This window comes from Pseudopodoces humilis, chromosome 8, assembly GCF_049639895.1.
Source record: "Pseudopodoces humilis isolate 2021_Gansu_Grassland_sample_001 chromosome 8, ASM4963989v1, whole genome shotgun sequence".
Taxonomy (NCBI): Eukaryota; Metazoa; Chordata; class Aves; order Passeriformes; family Paridae; genus Pseudopodoces; species Pseudopodoces humilis.
In genome coordinates this window covers 215,929-236,430 of record NC_142207.1, presented here as the reverse complement: position 1 = coordinate 236,430, position 20,502 = coordinate 215,929, and the positions used below count along the sequence as shown (strand labels likewise).

The 20,502-nt window shown below is 43.9% G+C and overlaps 1 protein-coding gene across 9 annotated transcripts in view; it reads left to right on the top strand.

Annotated features, from left to right (window-relative positions):
- The window catches only part of TANC1 (tetratricopeptide repeat, ankyrin repeat and coiled-coil containing 1), a 64,976-nt gene that overhangs the window by 20,922 nt on the left and 23,552 nt on the right, over nt 1–20,502 (top strand). For 4 of the 9 annotated variants that reach the window (XM_088059155.1, XM_088059156.1, XM_088059152.1 and 1 more), the window contains 4 exons: nt 6,902–7,105; nt 10,795–10,896; nt 16,745–16,866; nt 17,827–18,019. In XM_088059155.1, coding sequence (XP_087915281.1) covers nt 6,902–7,105; nt 10,795–10,896; nt 16,745–16,866; nt 17,827–18,019 — 621 coding nt within the window. Of the gene's footprint in view, nt 1–644; nt 748–6,901; nt 7,106–10,794; nt 10,897–16,744; nt 16,867–17,826; nt 18,020–20,502 lie in introns of all 9 variants that reach the window. The other 5 variants (XM_088059157.1, XM_088059154.1, XM_014249426.2 and 2 more) reach the window with 3 other exon arrangements.

Genomic DNA, 20,502 nt, shown 5'->3' with positions numbered 1-20,502 from the left:
AACCACAAGGATATCTTCTGCCTCTAGCCTCAGCTGAAAGCATCTGGCTGTTTTTATTTTAATATAGCATAGAAATTTTGTGTGTTAGTGACATAGTTCAAACAATCAGAGCCAGAAGACTGTTGTTCAAGTTCTACCAGGTTACCTGTAAGTACTGTCTATGCCTATGATGATGTGATATCACCACATTATTATGTATAAAGAATATACATAATAAGCTTCAGAATATAAACAAAAAATACTTCTTAGTTATGATTGGTTTAGAAATTCTACAGAGCTACTCATTCTTAAATGCTTAAAAATGTTTCGGAGATAAGCTTGTATTAGTATTTCCTGTTGGGTTTCTGTACTGCCAGCTGCTTTCCAGTATATAATTACATTTGTTTTCTTTAACTGTCCCAAAGTCAGCAACTTGCCTGCATTTGAGAATCTGCTTTTTTTTTCAGCTTACTAAACAAAAGCTCATTCAGTATAAAATACATGTAACATATTTCAATTTAAAAAGAAAATAAAATCCTGTATATTAAGTTTCTACAGTATATACTCAGTTATTTCAGATGCCTTTGTAGTAGCATGAGCATTGTCGTTCTGTTGACCCAATATCAGGCCTGAAGGAACATGAATAATGGCAGTATTGTGCTTAGTTTGCAGTGTTCTTCCTGCACTAAATCCCATCAGAAGCTGAACATCAAATGTAGTACATGGTATGCCTGGAAACTTCATTGATGTCAGTAGAAATTCAGTGTGGTAAGTAGTTGGGACTTTTAGGTTTTGTAGCTTCAAGGCTTGTTAGATATTAATAGTAGTGGTCAAATAACAAGGGACATATTATTATGTCAACAAAAAGATAATGTTTAGAATGTAGCAATGTAGTGCTTTAAAGACAGAGAATCTGGAGAAATAGGATGGATGGTTTTGATTTCTGAAATAAAAGTTATTGAAGTACTTGTGAATTTGTATACATCAGACTTGCAGTGATTGCCTACATATTTCAATTTTTTTTTTTTTGGTCTGTGAAAGGGATTCATATTAATAAATGTTTCTTATGTCTTTGATTCAGGTCTGGTAGATCAGACTTAAATTTTTACAATACTCTTTGAGACTTAGTTTGCATTTGCATTAGTTTCCTTCTTGTATTCAGGTATCTTCATGTAAGTGTCTTTGACTCAGATATGAGTGTACAGACTTTTGAATGTTTGTATAGAGTGGAGGCTTTATTTCTGCATTATGTTCCACTGTGGCATATCCTTAGTTACTTTTGTTTGCCTGCTTTTCCCTTTAGGAATATTGTATACTGAACAAGTTGGATGAAATCTGTGAATTCAGAATTGCCTCTTTTTTATTCAAATCATCAGATACAATTTAGAAATTGAGATTATTCTTAATATTCTTTTGCATAAGTATAATGACTTTCAAAGGCATGAGCTGTTATCACCCATGTAAAGTTCCACCGTCCCTGTTTTACTTTCTCCCTCTCAGCCCCTGTTACAAGTCTGATGTGCAGCTCTGGGGCAGCGCTTGGAATGATCAACAGAAATGTGCTGAAATTCACTGGCACTGGGTTTGGAGGTTTTTTGTTTGTTTGTTTTGTTTCTTTGTTTGGGGGGGGCTTATTATTTACTTATTGTTTTATTGCTAGCGACAACTAAATTGCTACTCTCAAAAGAGAAGTGAAGTTGCTGTCCAGAAAAGCCTTCTTAAGACCAGAAGACCTTTTCCTAAGACCCAGGCGCCAGACCTAGTTAATATTTATTTTAAAACTGAATTTTAAGAATTACTTGCATGTAACGGTAAAGGTTTGATTCTCAGCTGACAGTGGTCAGCTAAATGCAGGTTTTAACACCCTTGTCTTGCATTACATCTCATTCAGCATTTCTTACTAATACATTCTGAACACAGCTGAGAGCATCAAGGCTTCAGGTACCATTCTGGAAAACTGAAAGGCCGTTAAATAAAATAAGTTTGCCTTTTTAAATCTAAATACGTACATTCAATTGTCTTTTTTCATCCAAACGCTCTGTGATATTAGGCTTTGAATTCTAAGAGCAAAGGGCATTTGTGGTACATAAAGTACACATTCACTGTCTGGAACATTGAACTTGGAATGGAATACTTCTAAGTTTCAGTTTAACTTTCTGTTGTTACTCTAAAAATATCTTGTAACAGAAGAAGCATTGTTTCATGTTTAAATTATGGAGCTGTTTTTGATTATCTTGTGTTGCTTTGCCCACTTTCAGCTGCTCTTGTCAGTTATTTAAGAACTTGAGCTTTTCTGCTGAGCACAGAGTATATAATGTGGTGAATGTCTTTTTAGAAACTAATTCCAGTGGTGTATTCCATGTACATATAAACACCCCACTCAAAAAAAAGATCCCGCCCTTGAAGCACATATGCAAATTACTTTGGTGGTCTGAATAACCTCTGTTTTTCACTGTTTTCTGTAAAAATTGATTGTTTTTTAAGAGCTACAGGAGAACATTAATATTTTGTGTACCGATAAAGTAATTCAGGGTGCAGAAATAAACGTCAGAAAGTGAGCAAGTAATGTCAAGTACGAGCAGAATTGTCAAAGGTTGGCCATTTAAACCATTTATTCTAATTTTTCCTGGGTCGTTTCTCACTCAGTGCACATCACAGCTTCCTTTACTCAGGCCATAATGCATTTTCTTCCCATTCCATGCTAGTTTCTCTCTTTTTCTGGTCTTCCCAGAGTCTTGAGAGTAAAAGAATTAAATGCTGCTCTCCCCTCATGCCTGGGTTTTCCATGCCAGCAGCCTGTGTCCTGTCCCAGAAGGCTGGCTATGGATGGCTCCACTTGGCAGGAATGGTTCTGCAGCTCCTGGTCAGTGTTGGTAGTAGTGTGACTGGCTGGCCTTGTCCTGACTGGACAGACTGGGACACTGGACTCCCCAAGCCTCCTGGATCTCCTGGATTGCCGTTTCCCAGAGCTGGGCTGTCTGTGTGTACAAGCACACACACACACATACACACATATAAACATTCCAATTTTGAAAGACACAACCCTTCAAGGGCAGTGCTTAGCGTTTTACAATAAAAATTAAGCACCTTATACTCTGTCACTGAGCCATATTACAGAGTTCTGTGTACTTGCCTGTCAGTTCTATTGAAAGAATATCAAACCTACTGGTTTTGGTAATCCGTCAACAGTTTCTTACTGCTTAGACATAGAGATGCCTTGTTCTGGAAGGGGCTTTCCAGGTTGGATGGCTTTCCTTGTACTTACAGCTGTTTTCTTTTTCCCACTTACAGTTTCCTTCTGAACTTGTCTGGAAGGTCGCATCTTTTCTTAATATTGTTAGGGTGGGACATGTCCTGTGAAGCAGAGTGAACTTTAAGACTGTCAGTGGTAACGTGTAATGACACCGAAGTGTTGGGTGTGGTGGTGGCTTTCACTCCGTGGGGCTCACACGGAGCTTTGGTCAGCAACAGCATCCTGCATTTTTTTTCTTTTTAAAGCATCTAAAGCAGAAGTACAGATTTCTTCTGTTGTAGCACAATTTTATATCAGATATTTTCTTAAATGGGTTGAGAGTCTTCTTTCACTTTAGTAGAGAGGTTAATGATAACAAAGACAAACCAGGCTATCCCAGAAGGGGCTGTTGAGGAACATAGGAACATAGTTTTCTCTGCAGGTGCTCTCAATATCCAGGATCAGAGGCTGCATGTTCGTTGGTTTCGCTCTCACTGTTGTAAAGGTAGTGGTCCTATTCCTTCACGTTAAAAAACTATCTGAATTCTCACATCTGCATCAAACTTGGTTTACACATACTTTGGTAAAGTAGGTGGCATTCTTCTGGTTTCTAAGCAGCTTATATAGAATGAAGAATTAGATGCATTTTATTATGTTTAATACTGATATAGACAGGTGTGAAGGTTTCCATTTTAGTTATCTTCCCTGTTCAATAGGATTAGTTTGATCTTAAAGTTCAAGCTCTCTTTTAGAATATTAAGCTCTACAAAATCATTACTGTAGTCAGTTGTCCTTGTATATTTTTGTATCTAAAGGAAAAGTAGTTTGTTAATCAGATTATGCTGTTCAGTTGCATCCTTAGGTGCAGCTAAAATGGGATTTGGTTTTCATTCTCCAAGCTTTTTGCCCGTGGTTTTTAAAACTTTTCAGTTTTCTGTGGTTATATTGACCACTGAGTAAGAACTCCAGTGTTGATTGATGCTTACGAAAGGTTTTTGTCCAGAGGCTGCTTGGCAGTGGAAAATGTACAGCTCAGAGGTTTTAAAAAAAATGAAAGTGGGGTTTCACAGGACCTCAGGACCTTTCCTTATGTGTTCTTTTTTCACACTGACAAACTTGTGAATGGTCATCTTCCTTCCACTCCAGAACTGACACAGCCTGGTTTATACTCTGCTAGATACCAGGCAATGTCAGGTAATTTTAAAGTATTGTTCTGGTAGTTAAAATACTTTAAATTACTAACCTTTAAGTTATTGGTGTTTTGTGTTTGTGTGGCATCTGCTAGTATCTGGGCATTGTAACAAATAGTATTTTGACAGGTATTTCTCATGCATTTTTCTAGTGTTGTTTCCCTAATGTTAAATTGCTGTGTGGGAAGCATAATCTATTACCAGGTGGATCCCACAAGCTTGGTAATTTTGGGTTTGTCTTATCATGTACAGAGCCACATATGTTACGGAAATTTTCCTATTATTTGGATGAAATGTGGAGATCAGTCATCAGTCCCGTTTACACAAAGTAGAAAGTGCAGGATTGGAATAAATCAAATCTACAGGATAGATTCAGAGACTTAGGAAAGGATGATGTAAGCATGTAAAAAGCTTGGCAGCCCTCATTATCCCACATGTAATTGAACTGGAGGCAGCCTTCGATGAGGTTCCTGGTGCGGGTGTGGACTCTGCAGTGCAGGGGCACAGTGCTGTCTGTGGGTCCGTCTGAGGTGCCACAGGCTCGGCTCTCACTGCAGGGCCAGGACGCTCCCTAAGGCAGGGACACCGCAGTGTCCCTGGGGGAGTCTGGGCAGCATGTCCTGTGCCCCGTTCTGTGTGTCCCGTGCCCCGTTCTGTGTGTCCCGTGCCCCGTTCTGTGTGTCCCGTGCCCCGTTCTGTGTGTCCCGTGCCCCGTTCTGTGTGTCCCGTGCCCCGTTCTGTGTGTCCCGTGCCCCGTTCTGTGTGTCCTGTGCCCTGTCCCTTCCTGCTGAGTGAAGGGAGCCTTGGCCAGCACAGTGAGGGATGGGGGCTGTGCCAGGCTTTCACTGGAGCTGCTCTTGGGCCATCGGGGAGTGTTGGGAAGAGCTGGTCTGTGCCTGTGGCTGGGCAGCATCCCAGGGATTCTGCTGTATGTGCTCTGGTGCTTCCCTGCTGTTCCTGTTGTGCATTGTTTCTGAGCTCCCAGGTGTGGTGTTGATCTGTTACCTTGAGTTAACAGCTTTGTAGAAAGGGCCTGGAGGAGCAGGGTGCTGTTCCTCCTTTCTTGGAATGATATTTGTCTAACAGGTGACTGCTATTCCATAGTACCATAACTGTTCTGCACTTAACACAGGAGTTTTCCTGCTTCAGCAGAGCACAGCACTGTTCAAACACATTCACCGGCACTGAGGATACAACACCCTTAGGCTGAAGCCAGTACAGTTGGATTTTATCAAGGTGTGGGTTTTACTCCAAGGAGCTGTTCTGTCTGAACACCATAGGGATGTGGGTGGTAATGTTGTTCAAAGGCTTATTGTAATATTAGGAATTGAAATGTTTGAAAAGGGGAATTTCTGCGGTACACATTTTAGATTTTTGTCTTTTAAGTCATACTGCTCTCAGACTCTGAGTCATGGAAGGCTGCTCCCCACAGCCTCAAGAAAAACAAAAACCAGAGTACTGCTGGAATAAAAATTGCTAAGATGCAGTAGTGTCTCTGTATATTGACTGTAAAATACCTTTCCTGTTACTGTCATGATCAAATACTCTAAACTCACTGATAAGAGCTACTTAGCTCCATCCAGCTCTCTTCTATGTTGTAATGTTTCATGTACAATAGAGAAGGATATTTCTTCTATATTTTAATTCAAAATTCAAAAGTTTACTAAGAGGACAATGAATGACATAGATTGTGCCATCATAAAAGGGAAAATAGAAATAAAGGAATTGCAGGTGGGATGTGTCAACCATTTTGCACCCCCCACCCATCAGCATTCCTCCTGGAATACTTACAAATTCCAAGCTGCAATCTGGATATGTGTCTAGTAAAAAGCTGTTAACAGGAATTACAGTATTTTTTAGTTATATTTAGTTGCATTACTATTCTGTATTTTTCAACACCTTTTGAAGCAAACTCACGTATTCTGTATTGAAAAATAAAGAATAACATCACCAATATTAAATCTGTGTTTGAGTCAGCTGTTGTAGAAGTTTAATTTTCAAAAGAACAGAGAAAGAAAATCCTTAGCCTCTCTATTAGCACTGAAAGTGAAAAAACAAATGTTAGACTTCCCATCTCTGTATTATCTATTAGTAATCCACCTTCTCATTACATGTAAGGAATAACCCAAGCCTCCTTTAATTAGTTCAGTAAACAGTATTTCAGGTGGTCCTGACTCTCATGCTAATACAGTGATGCTAGAACACCTTTTTAGTTCAAGAAATATTTTTATCTTCATAGGAAACTTGATGTTAACCCTAAGGATGAAAAGCTGAAAAGTGCTCCTCCTTTTTCTCTTTATTACATTAAATTAAAATGTTGCTTACTTGTGTATTTACATTTTCCCAGTGGTTGTCTGGATTCTGCAGTGGAGGTGGCACAGTAGTCGTGCTCAATTGTTGCTGGCAAATGTTTTCTTGTGTTAAATACTTACATTTCAGTGCAGCTCTAGGCTGTTTATTTTGGCACATCACCTAATAGATGACAAAATTTTATTTTTAGCAGGTGACTGCTGCCCAGAGAATGCCTTGCAGGTTACAGCAACATCTGGCCACGATGCAGATTTGGCCACTGGCGAGCAGCCAGGCTCCCAGGACACTTACAGAACCAACTTGGCCAAAGGAGTCTCAATGTCACTGCCATCCTCGCCTCTGCTGCCACGCCAGTCCTATCTGATGCAGACAAGAGCAAACAAGAAGTCTCCAGGTAAGATGAAACAATGAGAAACTAAAATCTTTGTAACATGTTAACTCAGTTATTGATAAATGTTGCATAAAATAACATAGTAAAATCATATTAAACTTTTGCAACAAGAATGAGAGCAGTGCATGTTTCCAGGCTGAAAAACTAATTGGTTATTAAATAGAATGTATTATTTAATGTGACAAAAGATTATTCTATTTGGTGTTGCGGATACTGATATTGAGGCATCTGAATATGATTAAACCGGGTTATTTATGGTTATTTTATCAGGTAGAGGACTGCTGCAAAAGCCTTTGTGAATGTGTTGGTGTTAGAGTGAGTGGTGTTCGTGGCTTTTACAGGTCATTTATTTTACTTGTATCTCCATATACAAATGTATTAATAGATAAATCGCTGTGGAAATGACAAGAAGGTTGTTAGTTTTCAGTGGTCCTCAGTGGTGCTTACCCACTGGAGTGGGAGCCAGGCTAAATATGGGGCTCCTTTTATCAGCATTCTGCACATAGAAGTCATTCCAGCACACCGGCATCGCTTGGGTTCACTTGGGTCGAGGCGGAAGAGACAAGTGAAACTGTCCATGTTCCTGTTGTCTGTGGAGACACTCAACAGGTTTGAGTTTATAAGGTCTGGGAACAGAGTGTCAAAAGCTGGGCTTTGTCAGCACAGAGAGTGCTGTACAGTTGATGAGTCGTGACTGAAGAGCCATATTCACGATAGCTACAAAGTCATTCCACTGTGACCCACAGCCAAGGGAAAAGATTTCCTAAGATTCTACAATGCTGGGAATTTATTGGCATTTATGCATTATTATTTTGTACAAATCATTATTTTGTACAAAGACGTAACCAGGTGATAGGAGGCTGACAAACATTGTGCTATTCCTTTGACTTTCACCAAACTCTAGGTAATGGAAGATGATTTAATAAATTAGTTGTCTAGTATCTGGGGCAGGGGTAGTAACAAGATTATACTGATGTCCTGATTTCAAAGCTCTCTGTTTTGCTAGCATGACAGCAAGTTACAGATCTTTCAGGATCTTTCTTCTACTACATAGCTAGAATGAACATTGTTTGGTTTAGTTATCTTACAGGTGTGCAGCTAAACCAGTATTTGTTATCTTAAAGGGGTAATAGTTGATTGTAGTCTGATATAGGAGGCTCAACTAAAAGAATGAAAATACTGATTTATAAGGGATGTTCCAAAAAAATGGATTGTGGAGTTTAAGATATTAATGAAAGATGCTGCTGCTGCACTTGAAATAATGATTTGCTGCTTTCCTTGCATTAATGATACAATAATGCTTTAACAGAGAAAGGTTTCCTTGGAAATAAATTTCCATCAGTGGATGCCAGAGGTCACTGCTGGGAGAGTCTTGCATTCATGTACAACAGAACTTTAATAAGTTTTGAAGTTAAACTTCAATTAAAATTTCTAATTAATAAGCAAATTAATCTTCATACCTATTTCTTGAGACTAGACTAGGTCAGAGAACTGGTTTCATCCCAGGCTGTGGTTCTGTGCCCTACCCTTGGGAGCCCTGGGGACTGTTCCTCCTGCCAGCACTAAGCTGTCCTTGCTGCAAGGTCCCGCATCGGGCAGTCCCTGGGATCAGCACAGCTACAGATCCACTTAGAGCCGACAAGAGGGAAAGGAATGATTTGATAAATCAGCTCTTCTGCAGTCAAAAAAGCATTAAGAATTTCTAGCAAAGCAATAGATGACTTTAAAAAAGTATTGTAATGGAATTGTATAAATCTGTAGTTTGTTCCCCTTGGGAGGAGACTGGTGTAACTGGTGATACCAACTTTAAATATCTGCACTAGGTTTAGGACAAAGCTAGAACAGGCTGCAGGAATGACTGTCGGTGTGGAATGGCACTGAAGAGAAGTCAGAGTGATAGACTGGAGTGGTGTTTGTCCACCAGGGAGAAAGGCAGCTGTGAAAAGGAGACAGTGCAGTCACTGTGTGTGGCAGTGTTTCGTTCACCTGCTGATGTTGCAGGGTGTGAAGGAAAGGCTGGGGTTAGTTCCTGGAAGAAAAATCCATCTAGAGCTCTTAAAGAGCAAGTGGCCGCTTCTGCCTCAGGCACTAAGGAGCAGTCACGAGAGTACAGCAGGGTTTGTGTTTTCCCTTACTGAGATTCCTGTTCCCTGCTGCTGAAGCCCTGTCCCACATGAACCTTCCATCAGACCTGATTCAGCCATCCTATACTTCAGGAAAAGAGCTGCTGTTCTGCAGATGCAGTTCACATTTAAATTAATCCTTTTCATCCAAGGATTAATTCATGTGTCCTGTTCTAGATTAGTGCGTGAAAATAAATTTACCAAGAGTTCTTCTACTTGTTGTAGTGTTGCATATCAGGTTTGCAAGTACTGTAAGTCACTTCCACAGCAGTTTGTGAGGAACAAAATTCAGTAAAGGGTCTCCTCCACATTTTAAAGTATGAATGTTAAAAAATCATCCTGAAGATCTTTCTGTGCCGATCTAATTTTACAACTGCTACATGTTTTTTTTGGTCCTTGTAGAATGAGTGCTTTTTGTTGCCCAACTTTGATATGTTTGAATATACTTCTGCTTACAAATGACAGGTGTGGACTATTGTCTCCTTAAAGAATGTGATTTTGTTTCAAAGGAATGTATTTTTAGCTGCTTTTTCACCTGGACCAGTGCCCCTCATGTTTGTTTGACAGTAGCGTTGGAAGAGCTCCCTCTGGTGTCGGTGCGGAGCTGTTGGTGTAAAAAGTGAAATCGACACAAGAATCTCTACTAGAGATAGAAATGTGTGTTCATGTAGGACTGACACTTCCTGCCCAGTATTTCTTAGCTAAGAAATTAGGTCGTCACTGTGTTCCCATATTGCACTTGTAGGTGAGGATCTGAAAGAGCAGATGGGTCTGGCCAGATGGTTCTGGGGAAATTATGTGTGTTACCTTGTGATGGGGTGGCCAGGCCTTCACAGCTGTGTGGCAGTGGGACTCTGGGAGCCTGAGGCTGCAGAGGAGAGATGCAGCTTTTCTTTAAAAGCAGTCACGAGTCTTAAAGTGCTCAGGAGAAAGAGCGAGAAAGCAATGTAGTTTTCAGAGACTTTATGTAGCATCTGAGACTGCTGCCAAAGGAAAGGATGGGATGCTTAATGTTGCTGAAGTGCCACAGCCTTAATAATAGGGTGGGGTTTTAATAAACAAAGTGTGAGAGAGCTCTGGTGTGCCCTTGATCTCTGAACCAAGGAGAAGGATGTTTTTTGAAGACCCAAGCTGAGGAAGGGGAAAGCCCCTTTATCAAGGACAATGTGGGACAGTTGGCGTCAGGCCCACAGTCCCTCTGCAGCGTTCCCTGAAGGGGTTCTGCTCTGTTAGCATGGGAAGTGCAGAGCAGGAGGAGGCACAGTTGAGAGCCAAGGTGTAGTCCTGAGTTACACATCAGCACTGAGAAGAGGGGGGAGACGCAATGTATGCAGGTTACACACCACATACATTGTGTTTGTTTTCTAGCAGACTTGGTGCTCTGAAAAGCCTGGAGCGTGTGTTTCTCACGAGAGTGGAAGTGCAGCAGCTCACTGATCTGTGTGATAGCAGCTGTGTGTGTAAGAAGTAATTTCTCTGCTTTTTTTTACATCATAGAGAATAGATGCAGGACATAGGAAGCTCGTGGTCCGTGTGGAGTTAGATAAACTCAGCTTGTTCCCATTGCAGGTTCAGTCAGGAAGCCCAAGTATGTGGAGAGCCCCAGGGTGCCGGGTGAGGCAGCCCTGGCCCTGCAGAGGCGGCCGGAACCGGGAGACCCCAGCGCCAGTGGTGAGTGTGTGTGTCTGCGGGGTGTGTGTGTGTGTCTGTGGGGTGTGTGTGTGTGTCTGCGGGGTGTGTGTGTGTCTGCGGGGTGTGTGTGTGTGTGTCTGCGGGGTGTGTGTGTGTGTGTCTGCGGGGTGTGTGTGTGTGTCTGCGGGGTGTGTGTGTGTGTGTCTGCGGGGTGTGTGTGTGTGTCTGCGGGGTGTGTGTGTGTGTCTGCGGGGTGTGTGAGTGTGTGTCTGTGGGGTGTGTGTGTGTGTGTCTGCGGGGTGTGTGTGTGTGTGTCTGCGGGGTGTGTGTGTGTGTCTGCGGGGTGTGTGAGTGTGTGTCTGCGGGGTGTGTGTGTGTGTCTGCGGGGTGTGTGTGTGTGTGTCTGCGGGGTGTGTGAGTGTGTGTCTGTGGGGTGTGTGAGTGTGTGTCTGCGGGGTGTGTGAGTGTGTGTGTCTGCGGGGTGTGTGTGTGTGTCTGCGGGGTGTGTGTGTGTGTGTCTGCGGGGTGTGTGTGTGTGTGTCTGTGGGGTGTGCGAGTGTGTGTCTGTGGGGTGTGCGAGTGTGTGTCTGTGGGGTGTGCGAGTGTGTGTCTGTGGGGTGTGCGAGTGTGTGTCTGTGGGGTGTGCGAGTGTGTGTCTGTGGGGTGTGTGAGTGTGTGTCTGTGGGGTGTGTGAGTGTGTGTCTGTGGGGTGTGTGAGTGTGTGTCTGTGGGGTGTGTGAGTGTGTGTCTGTGGGGTGTGTGAGTGTGTGTGTCTGCGGGGTGTGTGAGTGTGTGTGTCTGCGGGGTGTGTGTGTGTGTCTGCGGGGTGTGTGAGTGTGTGTCTGCGGGGTGTGTGAGTGTGTGTGTCTGTGGGGTGTGTGAGTGTGTGTCTGTGGGGTGTGTGAGTGTGTGTCTGTGGGGTGTGTGAGTGTGTGTCTGTGGGGTGTGTGAGTGTGTCTGCGGGGTGTGTGAGTGTGTGTCTGCGGGGTGTGTGAGTGTGTGTCTGCGGGGTGTGTGTGTGTGTGTCTGCGGGGTGTGTGTGTGTGTCTGCGGGTGTGTGTGTGTGTCTGCGGGGTGTGTGTGTGTCTGCGGGGTGTGTGAGTGTGGGTCTGCGGGGGGGGGGTGTGTGTGTCTGCGGGGTGTGTGTGTGTGTCTGCGGGGTGTGTGTGTGTGTGTCTGCGGGGTGTGCGAGTGTGTGTCTGCGGGGTGTGTGTGTGTGTCTGCGGGGTGTGTGTGTGTCTGCGGGGTGTGTGAGTGTGTGTGTGCGGGGGGTGTGAGTGTGTGTCTGCGGGGTGTGCGAGTGTGTGTCTGCGGGGTGTGTGAGTGTGTCTGCGGGGTGTGTGAGTGTGTCTGCGGGGTGTGTGTGTGTGTGTCTGCGGGGTGTGTGTGTGTGTCTGCGGGGTGTGTGTGTGTGTCTGCGGGGTGTGTGTGTGTGTGTCTGCGGGGTGTGCGAGTGTGTGTCTGCGGGGTGTGCGAGTGTGTGTCTGCGGGGTGTGTGTGTGTGTCTGCGGGGTGTGTGAGGGTGTGTCTGCGGGGTGTGTGTGTGAGTGTGTGTGTCTGCGGGGGGTGTGAGTGTGTCGGCGGGTTGTGTGAGTGTGTGTCTGCGGGGTGTGTGTGTGTGTGTCTGCGGGGTGTGTGTGTGTGTCTGCGGGGTGTGTGTGTGTGTGTCTGCGGGGTGTGTGAGTGTGTGTGTCTGCGGGGTGTGTGTGTGTGTCTGCGGGGTGTGTGTGTGTGTCTGCGGGGTGTGTGTGTGTGTCTGCGGGGTGTGTGAGTGTGTGGCTGTGGGGGGTGTGTGTGTGTGTGTGCGGGGTGTGTGTGTGTGTCTGCGGGGTGTGTGTGTGTGTGTCTGCGGGGTGTGAGTGTGTGTCTGCGGGGTGTGCGAGTGTGTGTCTGCGGGGTGTGCGAGTGTGTGTCTGCGGGGTGTGCGAGTGTGTGTCTGCGGGGTGTGCGAGTGTGTGTCTGCGGGGTGTGTGTGTGTGTCTGCGGGGTGTGTGTGTGTGTCTGTGGGGTGTGTGTGTGTGTCTGCGGGGTGTGTGAGTGTGTCTGCGGGGTGTGTGTGTGTGTCTGCGGGGTGTGTGAGTGTGTGTCTGCGGGGTGTGTGTGTGTGTCTGCGGGGTGTGCGAGTGTGTGTCTGCGGGGTGTGTGTGTGTCTGCGGGGTGTGTGTGTGTCTGCGGGGTGTGTGTGTGTCTGCGGGGTGTGTGTGTGTCTGCGGGGTGTGTGTGTGTCTGCGGGGTGTGTGTGTGTGTCTGCGGGGTGTGTGTGTGTGTCTGCGGGGTGTGCGAGTGTGTCTGCGGGGTGTGTGTGTGTGTCTGCGGGGTGTGTGTGTGTGTCTGCGGGGTGTGTGTGTGTGTCTGTGGGGTGTGTGTGTGTCTGCGGGGTGTGTGTGTGTGTCTGCGGGGTGTGTGTGTGTGTCTGCGGGGTGTGTGTGTGTGTGTCTGTGGGGTGTGCGAGTGTGTGTGTCTGCGGGGTGTGTGTGTGTGTGTCTGCGGGGTGTGTGTGTGTGTGTGTCTGCGGGGTGTGTGTGTGTGTGTCTGCGGGGTGTGTGTGTGTGTGTCTGCGGGGTGTGTGTGTGTGTCTGCGGGGTGTGTGTGTGTGTCTGCGGGGCGTGCGAGGGTGTGTCTGCGGGGTGTGTGTGTGTGTGTCTGCGGGGTGTGCGAGTGTGTGTCTGCGGGGTGTGTGTGTGTGTCTGCGGGGTGTGTGTGTGTGTGTCTGCGGGGTGTGTGTGTGTGTCTGCGGGGTGTGTGTGTGTGTCTGCGGGGTGTGCGAGTGTGTGACTGCGGGATGTGCGAGGGTGTGTCTGCGGGGTGTGCGAGGGTGTGTCTGCGGGGTGTGTGTGTGTGTCTGCGGGATGTGTGTGTGTGTCTGCGGGGTGTGCGAGGGTGTGTCTGCGGGGTGTGCGAGTGTGTGTCTGCGGGGTGTGCGAGTGTGTGTCTGCGGGGTGTGCGAGTGTGTGTCTGCGGGGTGTGCGAGTGTGTGTCTGCGGGGTGTGTGTGTGTGTCTGCGGTGTGCGAGTGTGTGTCTGCGGGGTGTGCGAGTGTGTGTCTGCGGGGTGTGCGAGGGTGTGTCTGCGGGGTGTGCGAGTGTGTGTCTGCGGGGTGTGCGAGTGTGTGTCTGCGGGGTGTGCGAGTGTGTGTCTGCGGGGTGTGTGTGTGTGTGTCTGCGGGGTGTGTGTGTGTGTGTCTGCGGGGTGTGCGAGGGTGTGTCTGCGGTGTGTGAGTGTGTGTCTGCGGGGTGTGTGTGTGTGTCTGCGGGGCGTGCGAGGGTGTGTCTGCGGGGTGTGTGTGCAAGGGTCTGCGGGGTGTGCAAGGGTCTGCGGGGTGTGCGAGTGCCTGCCTGGTGAGTGTCCACACTGCCACATAGAACAAAGGCCTTGTGGTGTTTTTCTGAACTTGTTTTTTATTATAAATTGACTCAAACGTCTAGCTGTGCATTCCTTGCAGTTCTTCATGTTAGAAATTTTGTAAAAGTTTGCTGGCTAAGGCAGTAACAGTTAACTCCTGTGCTGGGAAAGCTGGGAGAAGCCACTTCCCTAGAGCTAATTGGCATTCTTGGAAAGTTTCATGATTAAATCTGACTAGTGTGTGAGAGTGTGCCTTTTACAGTGAATGTCATGACACATATGTCAGTATATGTCATGTATTCTTAGATTAATTTTTCAGTTTAACTAACCTCATTAAGGTCAGTGGATATTATTGATGATGTTTCAAGTGAAAATCCTTTTGTTTTCCTTTTGTTTCAATTTTAAAGGAAACTACAGTTTAAAAAAATCAGTGTTTTCTTTCTAAAATACAGATGCTTCGTAGCAAAACCAGAATTATTTGAAGTTGTTTTCACCATCTACTTGATATGGTGTAGTTACCCTGGTTGCTTTTGTGCCTTCATCGTCATAGCCATCTTCTAGAGCTGGCATTAAAGTTCTAGGTCCAGCTGGAAGAGCATGTAGTCTTCGTCCCCTGATGTGAAGGTGACCGTGTTCCTCTCACGGAGCTGTGTTCCCATGTAGTGAGGCTGAGACTGCTGGAGGTCAGCACCAGGTTCTGCTATTCAAGGATCTAACAGTGGATGCTGGTTTCAACACCTTGGGCTCTTAGTTTTGGTCTCTGTTACTGACTGAATTTGGTAGCATGCCTAGTGTTTACTCAGACTTGTCAGGTATTATAATTTTTCTAGTAATAATAGTAATATTTTTTTTAATTTTGAGAGAAGAATGAAGATGATTTCACAAACTGTAATTTCCAAGATTGTGACTTAAAGATTAATTGTAATCTTTAAAATAGCTTTTATAAAGAGAACATATATTTTCCAGGCAAGTATTTGAACGCCTGTCAATTTGTGAAAATTCTGAGATGAAAAAAACTTCTGCTATCTACTTTCATAGACTTCCTTCTTTTGGGATTAAGTGAGAATCAATCTTGCTGAGTAAAACCTTAAGCTACCCACAAAATTAAGAAATATATGCATTCAAGTAGGCATTGAGCTGGAGTGAAATAGAGTTCACTAGTACTGCACATGTTTGCAAACTTTGGGGTTTATGTCACTCACGAAATTGGGCCATTGTTGAAGTAGAGCTTATGGTCAGGCTGTTCAGTTCCAGTTGTTAATTTGTGGTTTTCTTCCAGTCTGCAGCTTGTGGAAAAACATATTGTCTACAGGTACCACTGAGTGTCAGCTGTGTCTTATGTGGTTAGAGACCACATACTTGTCACGGAGAGTAAGAGCTGTCCTGACGCTGGTCTGGCTCAGGGACACGGAAGCCAGGCCACTGAAGGGGAGGCCAGGGGACAGTTCAGCTGGGTTTTTTGTGGGTTCCCCCCTCACCCCAGCTCCTCTCAGTGGTGGTGCAGAAGGTGCTGCAGTTGAGGGCCTTATAGTTCCTCTCCTAAAATTCATCCCTAAGTCTGGGCAGCTACTTCTCTCACCCACTGAGGCACTCTGTAGCAATTGTTTGTTGCACAACATCTCCAAAAGTTGAAGTGCTAGAGCTTCTTTGGTGCTGGCTCCCAGCATGGGGGTGGCTGGAAGTGGCCGTGCAGCTGCTCCTGGATGTCCCCCTTGGCAGTTCTGGGGATAAGAACTCCTGGGAGCTACGTCTCCAAGTGGTAGGATGATGCTCCTTATTTAATTAGCTGTTTATACCTGAGGATGGGACAGGCAGGCCTGCGTGTGTGTATGTAAAATAATGGATGAAAGAAATGCCCTGTAAATGTTCCTGTCAGAGCAGATGGTCACAGGTTGGTGGGTGATGCCATACTGCTGGTATCAAAGAAGGAAAATGGCTGGAAATGCTTGTTTGTGAGAGTCCATTAGCAAAAGTGCGTGCCAGGGCAGAGCTGTGCTTAGCTGCTTTTGTTGCAGGTTGCCTCATTTTGAATTTCATCTTGTTATATCTGTTGTATGCTAGAAGACATTTCAAAGCACTGTAATGATAAAATTAAATATCTTTGCATCAGAAGAGCTGGGAGATTTAGAACTGGTGTCACATCTTTTGCATAGTAAGCAAAACAATAATGTATGGCACTAGTTCTAGTGTTAACTGTGAGATTCCAAAACATCTGTGTTATTAACCTCTTCATGTTTTTATATGACAGAAATAGAATTTCAGCTTGCCAGTAACCTTTAATAGCATTGAGCTTAATACTGCTCTTGGGAGAATCATTGTGTTACGTCACTCATCAGTCCAGTGATGAACTCATTGCACTCGAACATTTCTGATTTTACTGGCAGGTGGGTTTTCCCTCCCCTAGATTTGCACAGTTATGCAGAGGATTCAAGACCCACCAGCAATTAAAAGTCTGATGGACAGTTTGGTTGTACTTTTTATGCCTCTTTTAACAGTTTTCAAATATAAGACTCTTAACCTTCAACTTTTTTCCTCCCAATCCAAAGCAAAGCCTGACAAAGACTCAAGCTGTACTCCTGCAGCACAAGAATTGATGACAAGATTGGGGTTTTTACTGGGGGAAGGAATCCCAACTTCTTCTCACATGGAAGAGAAAAGCGAAGTTATGGTAGGATAATGGAATATAATATATTTAATGTTCATCCTGTTTCAGAGAGGACTAATGTTATTTCCTCTATCTGCTAGTTGCAGTTACTTGATATCTACCCAAATACCATCCATTTTAATAGAGATACAGTAATAGAATTGGATTTTAATTTTAACTAGTGTTTGTTTTCAAGAATTCAAGACCAATTCACAATTTCGAAACATACAAACTGAATAGACTTCTCATAATTTCTGGAGGCTAAATCTAATCTACTATGAATGTGAATAACTTTTAGAATTCTGGTTGCTTTTAGTATTTAGGAGGAAATTTTTGCCTTCTCTTTTCAATAATTTCCTAGAATTGAGAGGGTCAGCATTTTGTTGAAATGCGAGCATGCTTGGGGAGAAGAGTATGTTTCTTTCTTCCTGAGAAGTTCACTTCAATCAGACAGTTCTTCTCTGTCATTTGGGGTAGAGGGATTGGAGAGAAGCAGGCAGCTACTCTCCATATGAAACTCATCTGCTAACTAAAACTTCACAGTAATTACCAGCCTCTGCTCCTCCCCCTTACTCTATCCACTTTTAGTCCCAGCCCTCCCATATTGTAGTGCATCAGTTTGGGTTTTCACACTGATAGTGAAAAATTACTAAGGCTGCAGTTCTAGGTTTTTTCAACTCAAAGAATAAATACAAGAGATGGAGGGGAGGGGTATCCAGTAAGGTGTTAAATGGAGAAGAAATCTGCTTCACTGCAGCTTTTTCCCTGAACTGTGAAATTCCCTTTTTAATTCAGAGGTCACTTTCTTAGAGTAATATGAAAGATTAAAATTCCCAATCTAGATAAAGCTTTCATTTCTTGAAGTTTTTACTTGAAAAATGGGCTCTTTGCTTTGCTCTTATTCTACCGCAGCTTGAGGTCTCTAGTTTTCAGCCCAGCAGGGTCCTGGCTGCTGTGCAGTGAGTGTTTCTTGTCTTCCCCCAGCAGTGTGCGGTCGCCAGCCAAGGTGTGAGTCCCTGTTCCACCCTCACCAGCAGCACCACATCGCCCAGCACCGACAGCCCCTGCTCCACCCTCAACAGCTGTGCTGGCAAAGCAGCGGCCAACAAGGGCAGTCCCTGCGGCACCATCAGCACCCCCAGCTCCACCCTGGAGAGCAAGGACAGTGGCATTATAGGTGAGCACTTGCATTAGCGCTGCACATGGTAGAAATTACTTTCCCCTTAATTGTGCAAGTCTGAGCAGCTGCTTTGTGTCACCATGTTCGATGTTACACTGTCTATGGATCCCATTTTGAAAGAATTTGAAATCCTGGTCTTGCCTGTAACAGCTGTTGTTGTTATGTGTGCATTTATCTTCTTTTGTTTTCCTGGTGCAGTTCTAATTTCTCCACTTTTTCCTTTGAAATAATTAATTTCCTCTGTTTTTCTCCATTTCTTGTTTTCTTATGCCTTTTTTCTTTTCCATTCCAGAGGTCTTAACAATGCTTTTCATAATGGTAAAGCACAGCAGGGGTTGAAGTTGATTTAATTTCCAACTGACGAAACAATAATTGATGTGATTTCTTATGAGAATAGCTTAAATTAAACTGTTGGAAAAAAGTGCAGACTTTTGTGTAATTGTCATGAAAATGAAGCTAAAATGGGGCATTGTGGAAGAGATGAAATTGTGTGATCCTCCATTGAAAGATGGCTGAATTCAGGGTATATATGCATCTCGTGTGGGGAGTCTGTGACCATTGGAGGCAGCCATCCTCACAGCCCAACTGTTACAAGCCACTTGTACCAACCAGCTGAGATACAAATCATTTTTACTGACCAGTTATCCTAAGAGACATTGTTTGTCATAGGTCAAAAGACTCTTGTATAAAAACCTCAGTGTTTCAGTTGAAGAAAATGATTTTGTGTACTCACTCCATGTCAGATTGATACATGATCAACTTTGTATAAGATCTAATTTTGATGGCATGAACATCTTGATGCAAAGGAAAGCATATATCAGAACTGTTTATTTTGGAAAATGAGCTCAAATGTAGATACTGATATGAACATACTAGCCATGCTTGACAAGCTTGAAATAGCCCAGGAGTATATCCATGCTCTAAATAAGGTCAGAATGGCCTCAAGTTTGTTTAAAATAATGTACTGTCATGACAACATCATTATTGTATAACCTTGTAAGTATCAGTGTTTTAAAGAAAATATTTTAGAATAGTGATAAAAGTTTGCTTATTGAACTACTGAAAAGGAGGGATGAGTGTATGTGTGCAAGAGCAGGGGGAACTTCCTGATGGCTCCTTCAGTCAAGTACGTGTGGTTCATGGCTGTGGGACGGTGTGGAAATCATCTGCTGCTCCTCTGCAGAGCTGCTGTTCGTGTCTCAGATTTTAGAGTTTGAACACCCCCTGTCTCTTGGCTACACATGGCAGCACCCCTTACATCTATAAAAGCAACAAACCAAGAAGAGGTACCTTTCTGATAAGTGACCTGTGCTTTTGCTTTTTATATACAAGTATGTCTGTGCATTCAAAATTGTTACTAGCACATGTGCATTTTAAATTATGTTTAGCAAGTATATGTTTTTTAAAGTCTTTGACAGAGTTCATTCAGCTATGAAAATATCTTGCTCTTTGTGCTACTTATGTGGGCCTCCTTTGTATTTCTACTCTCGCTATGTTTGCTGCACCAGCAGACTGGTGGGAAATAGGGCTTTTCTCCCTTTGCCTCTTTTTTACTTACAGTTCAGATTTCCTTTAACTTTCCAGTGTTTTAAGAGAAGCTGAATTATTTGCTTCTGTTGAGTTTGATGTAATAGTAGTAAAGGCAGGTTTTAAACTTCAGCAAGCAGCTAAGCAGGAGAAAAGACTGGGCTGCAGGCCAAAATAAAAGCTTTGCTGGATCCTTGCTACTGTGTCAGGATGGAAATCTTGAGCAGCCAGATTTCCTGGAGCTGCATTTCACTCCAAGAGGAATTGAAGTCCTAAAGATTTCATACTTCAGGAGGAGCCAGATTTTTTGACACAACAATAAAAATAAAATAAATTTGTCATATGGAAGTACAATCAAAGTGTATGCAGAGATTAATGGAGTGCCTGGAAAGTTGGGTTTTTTCTTCTACTGCCTCTAAATTGTGTCGTATTATTGGTATTTCTTAGAATGCAAACTGTTGAATTGAGGCATCCAATCTTCTGTTTCTTAGGAGCATGAGCCTAAGCTGGAAGAATGCAGAGTTGTACAAGTACCTCACCATCCTGCATGTCTGAAGCTGCAGTACAGCTGGTGTGGAAAAAAAGTTGGTCCTTCCTTGACTGGACCAGGCTCAGCATTGCAGGAGCCACCCCCGTGGTTGCATTTTGTTAGCAGTCCAGTATGCCAGAGTGTTTTCTTTAAGGAATGAGCCAGGTGACTGTAGAATAGCCACAAATATGGCTTTAACTTTAAAATTGGTAGCCTGTGAAGGGCCCAGAGTTCACACTGATATTATAGTTTGAGCTGGTATTGATTTTGTTATTTTTTTTTTTTATCTTGATGCTCTTTCATCCTATTTTGTATTTTCCTCTGCTGCATTAAAGTTGTCAAAGTGCATTGAGTGTTGGCTTAACATTTAATAAATATTTGTTGTTCAGTTATTTTGTGAGAGTTTAATGTAAGTAACTGAAAA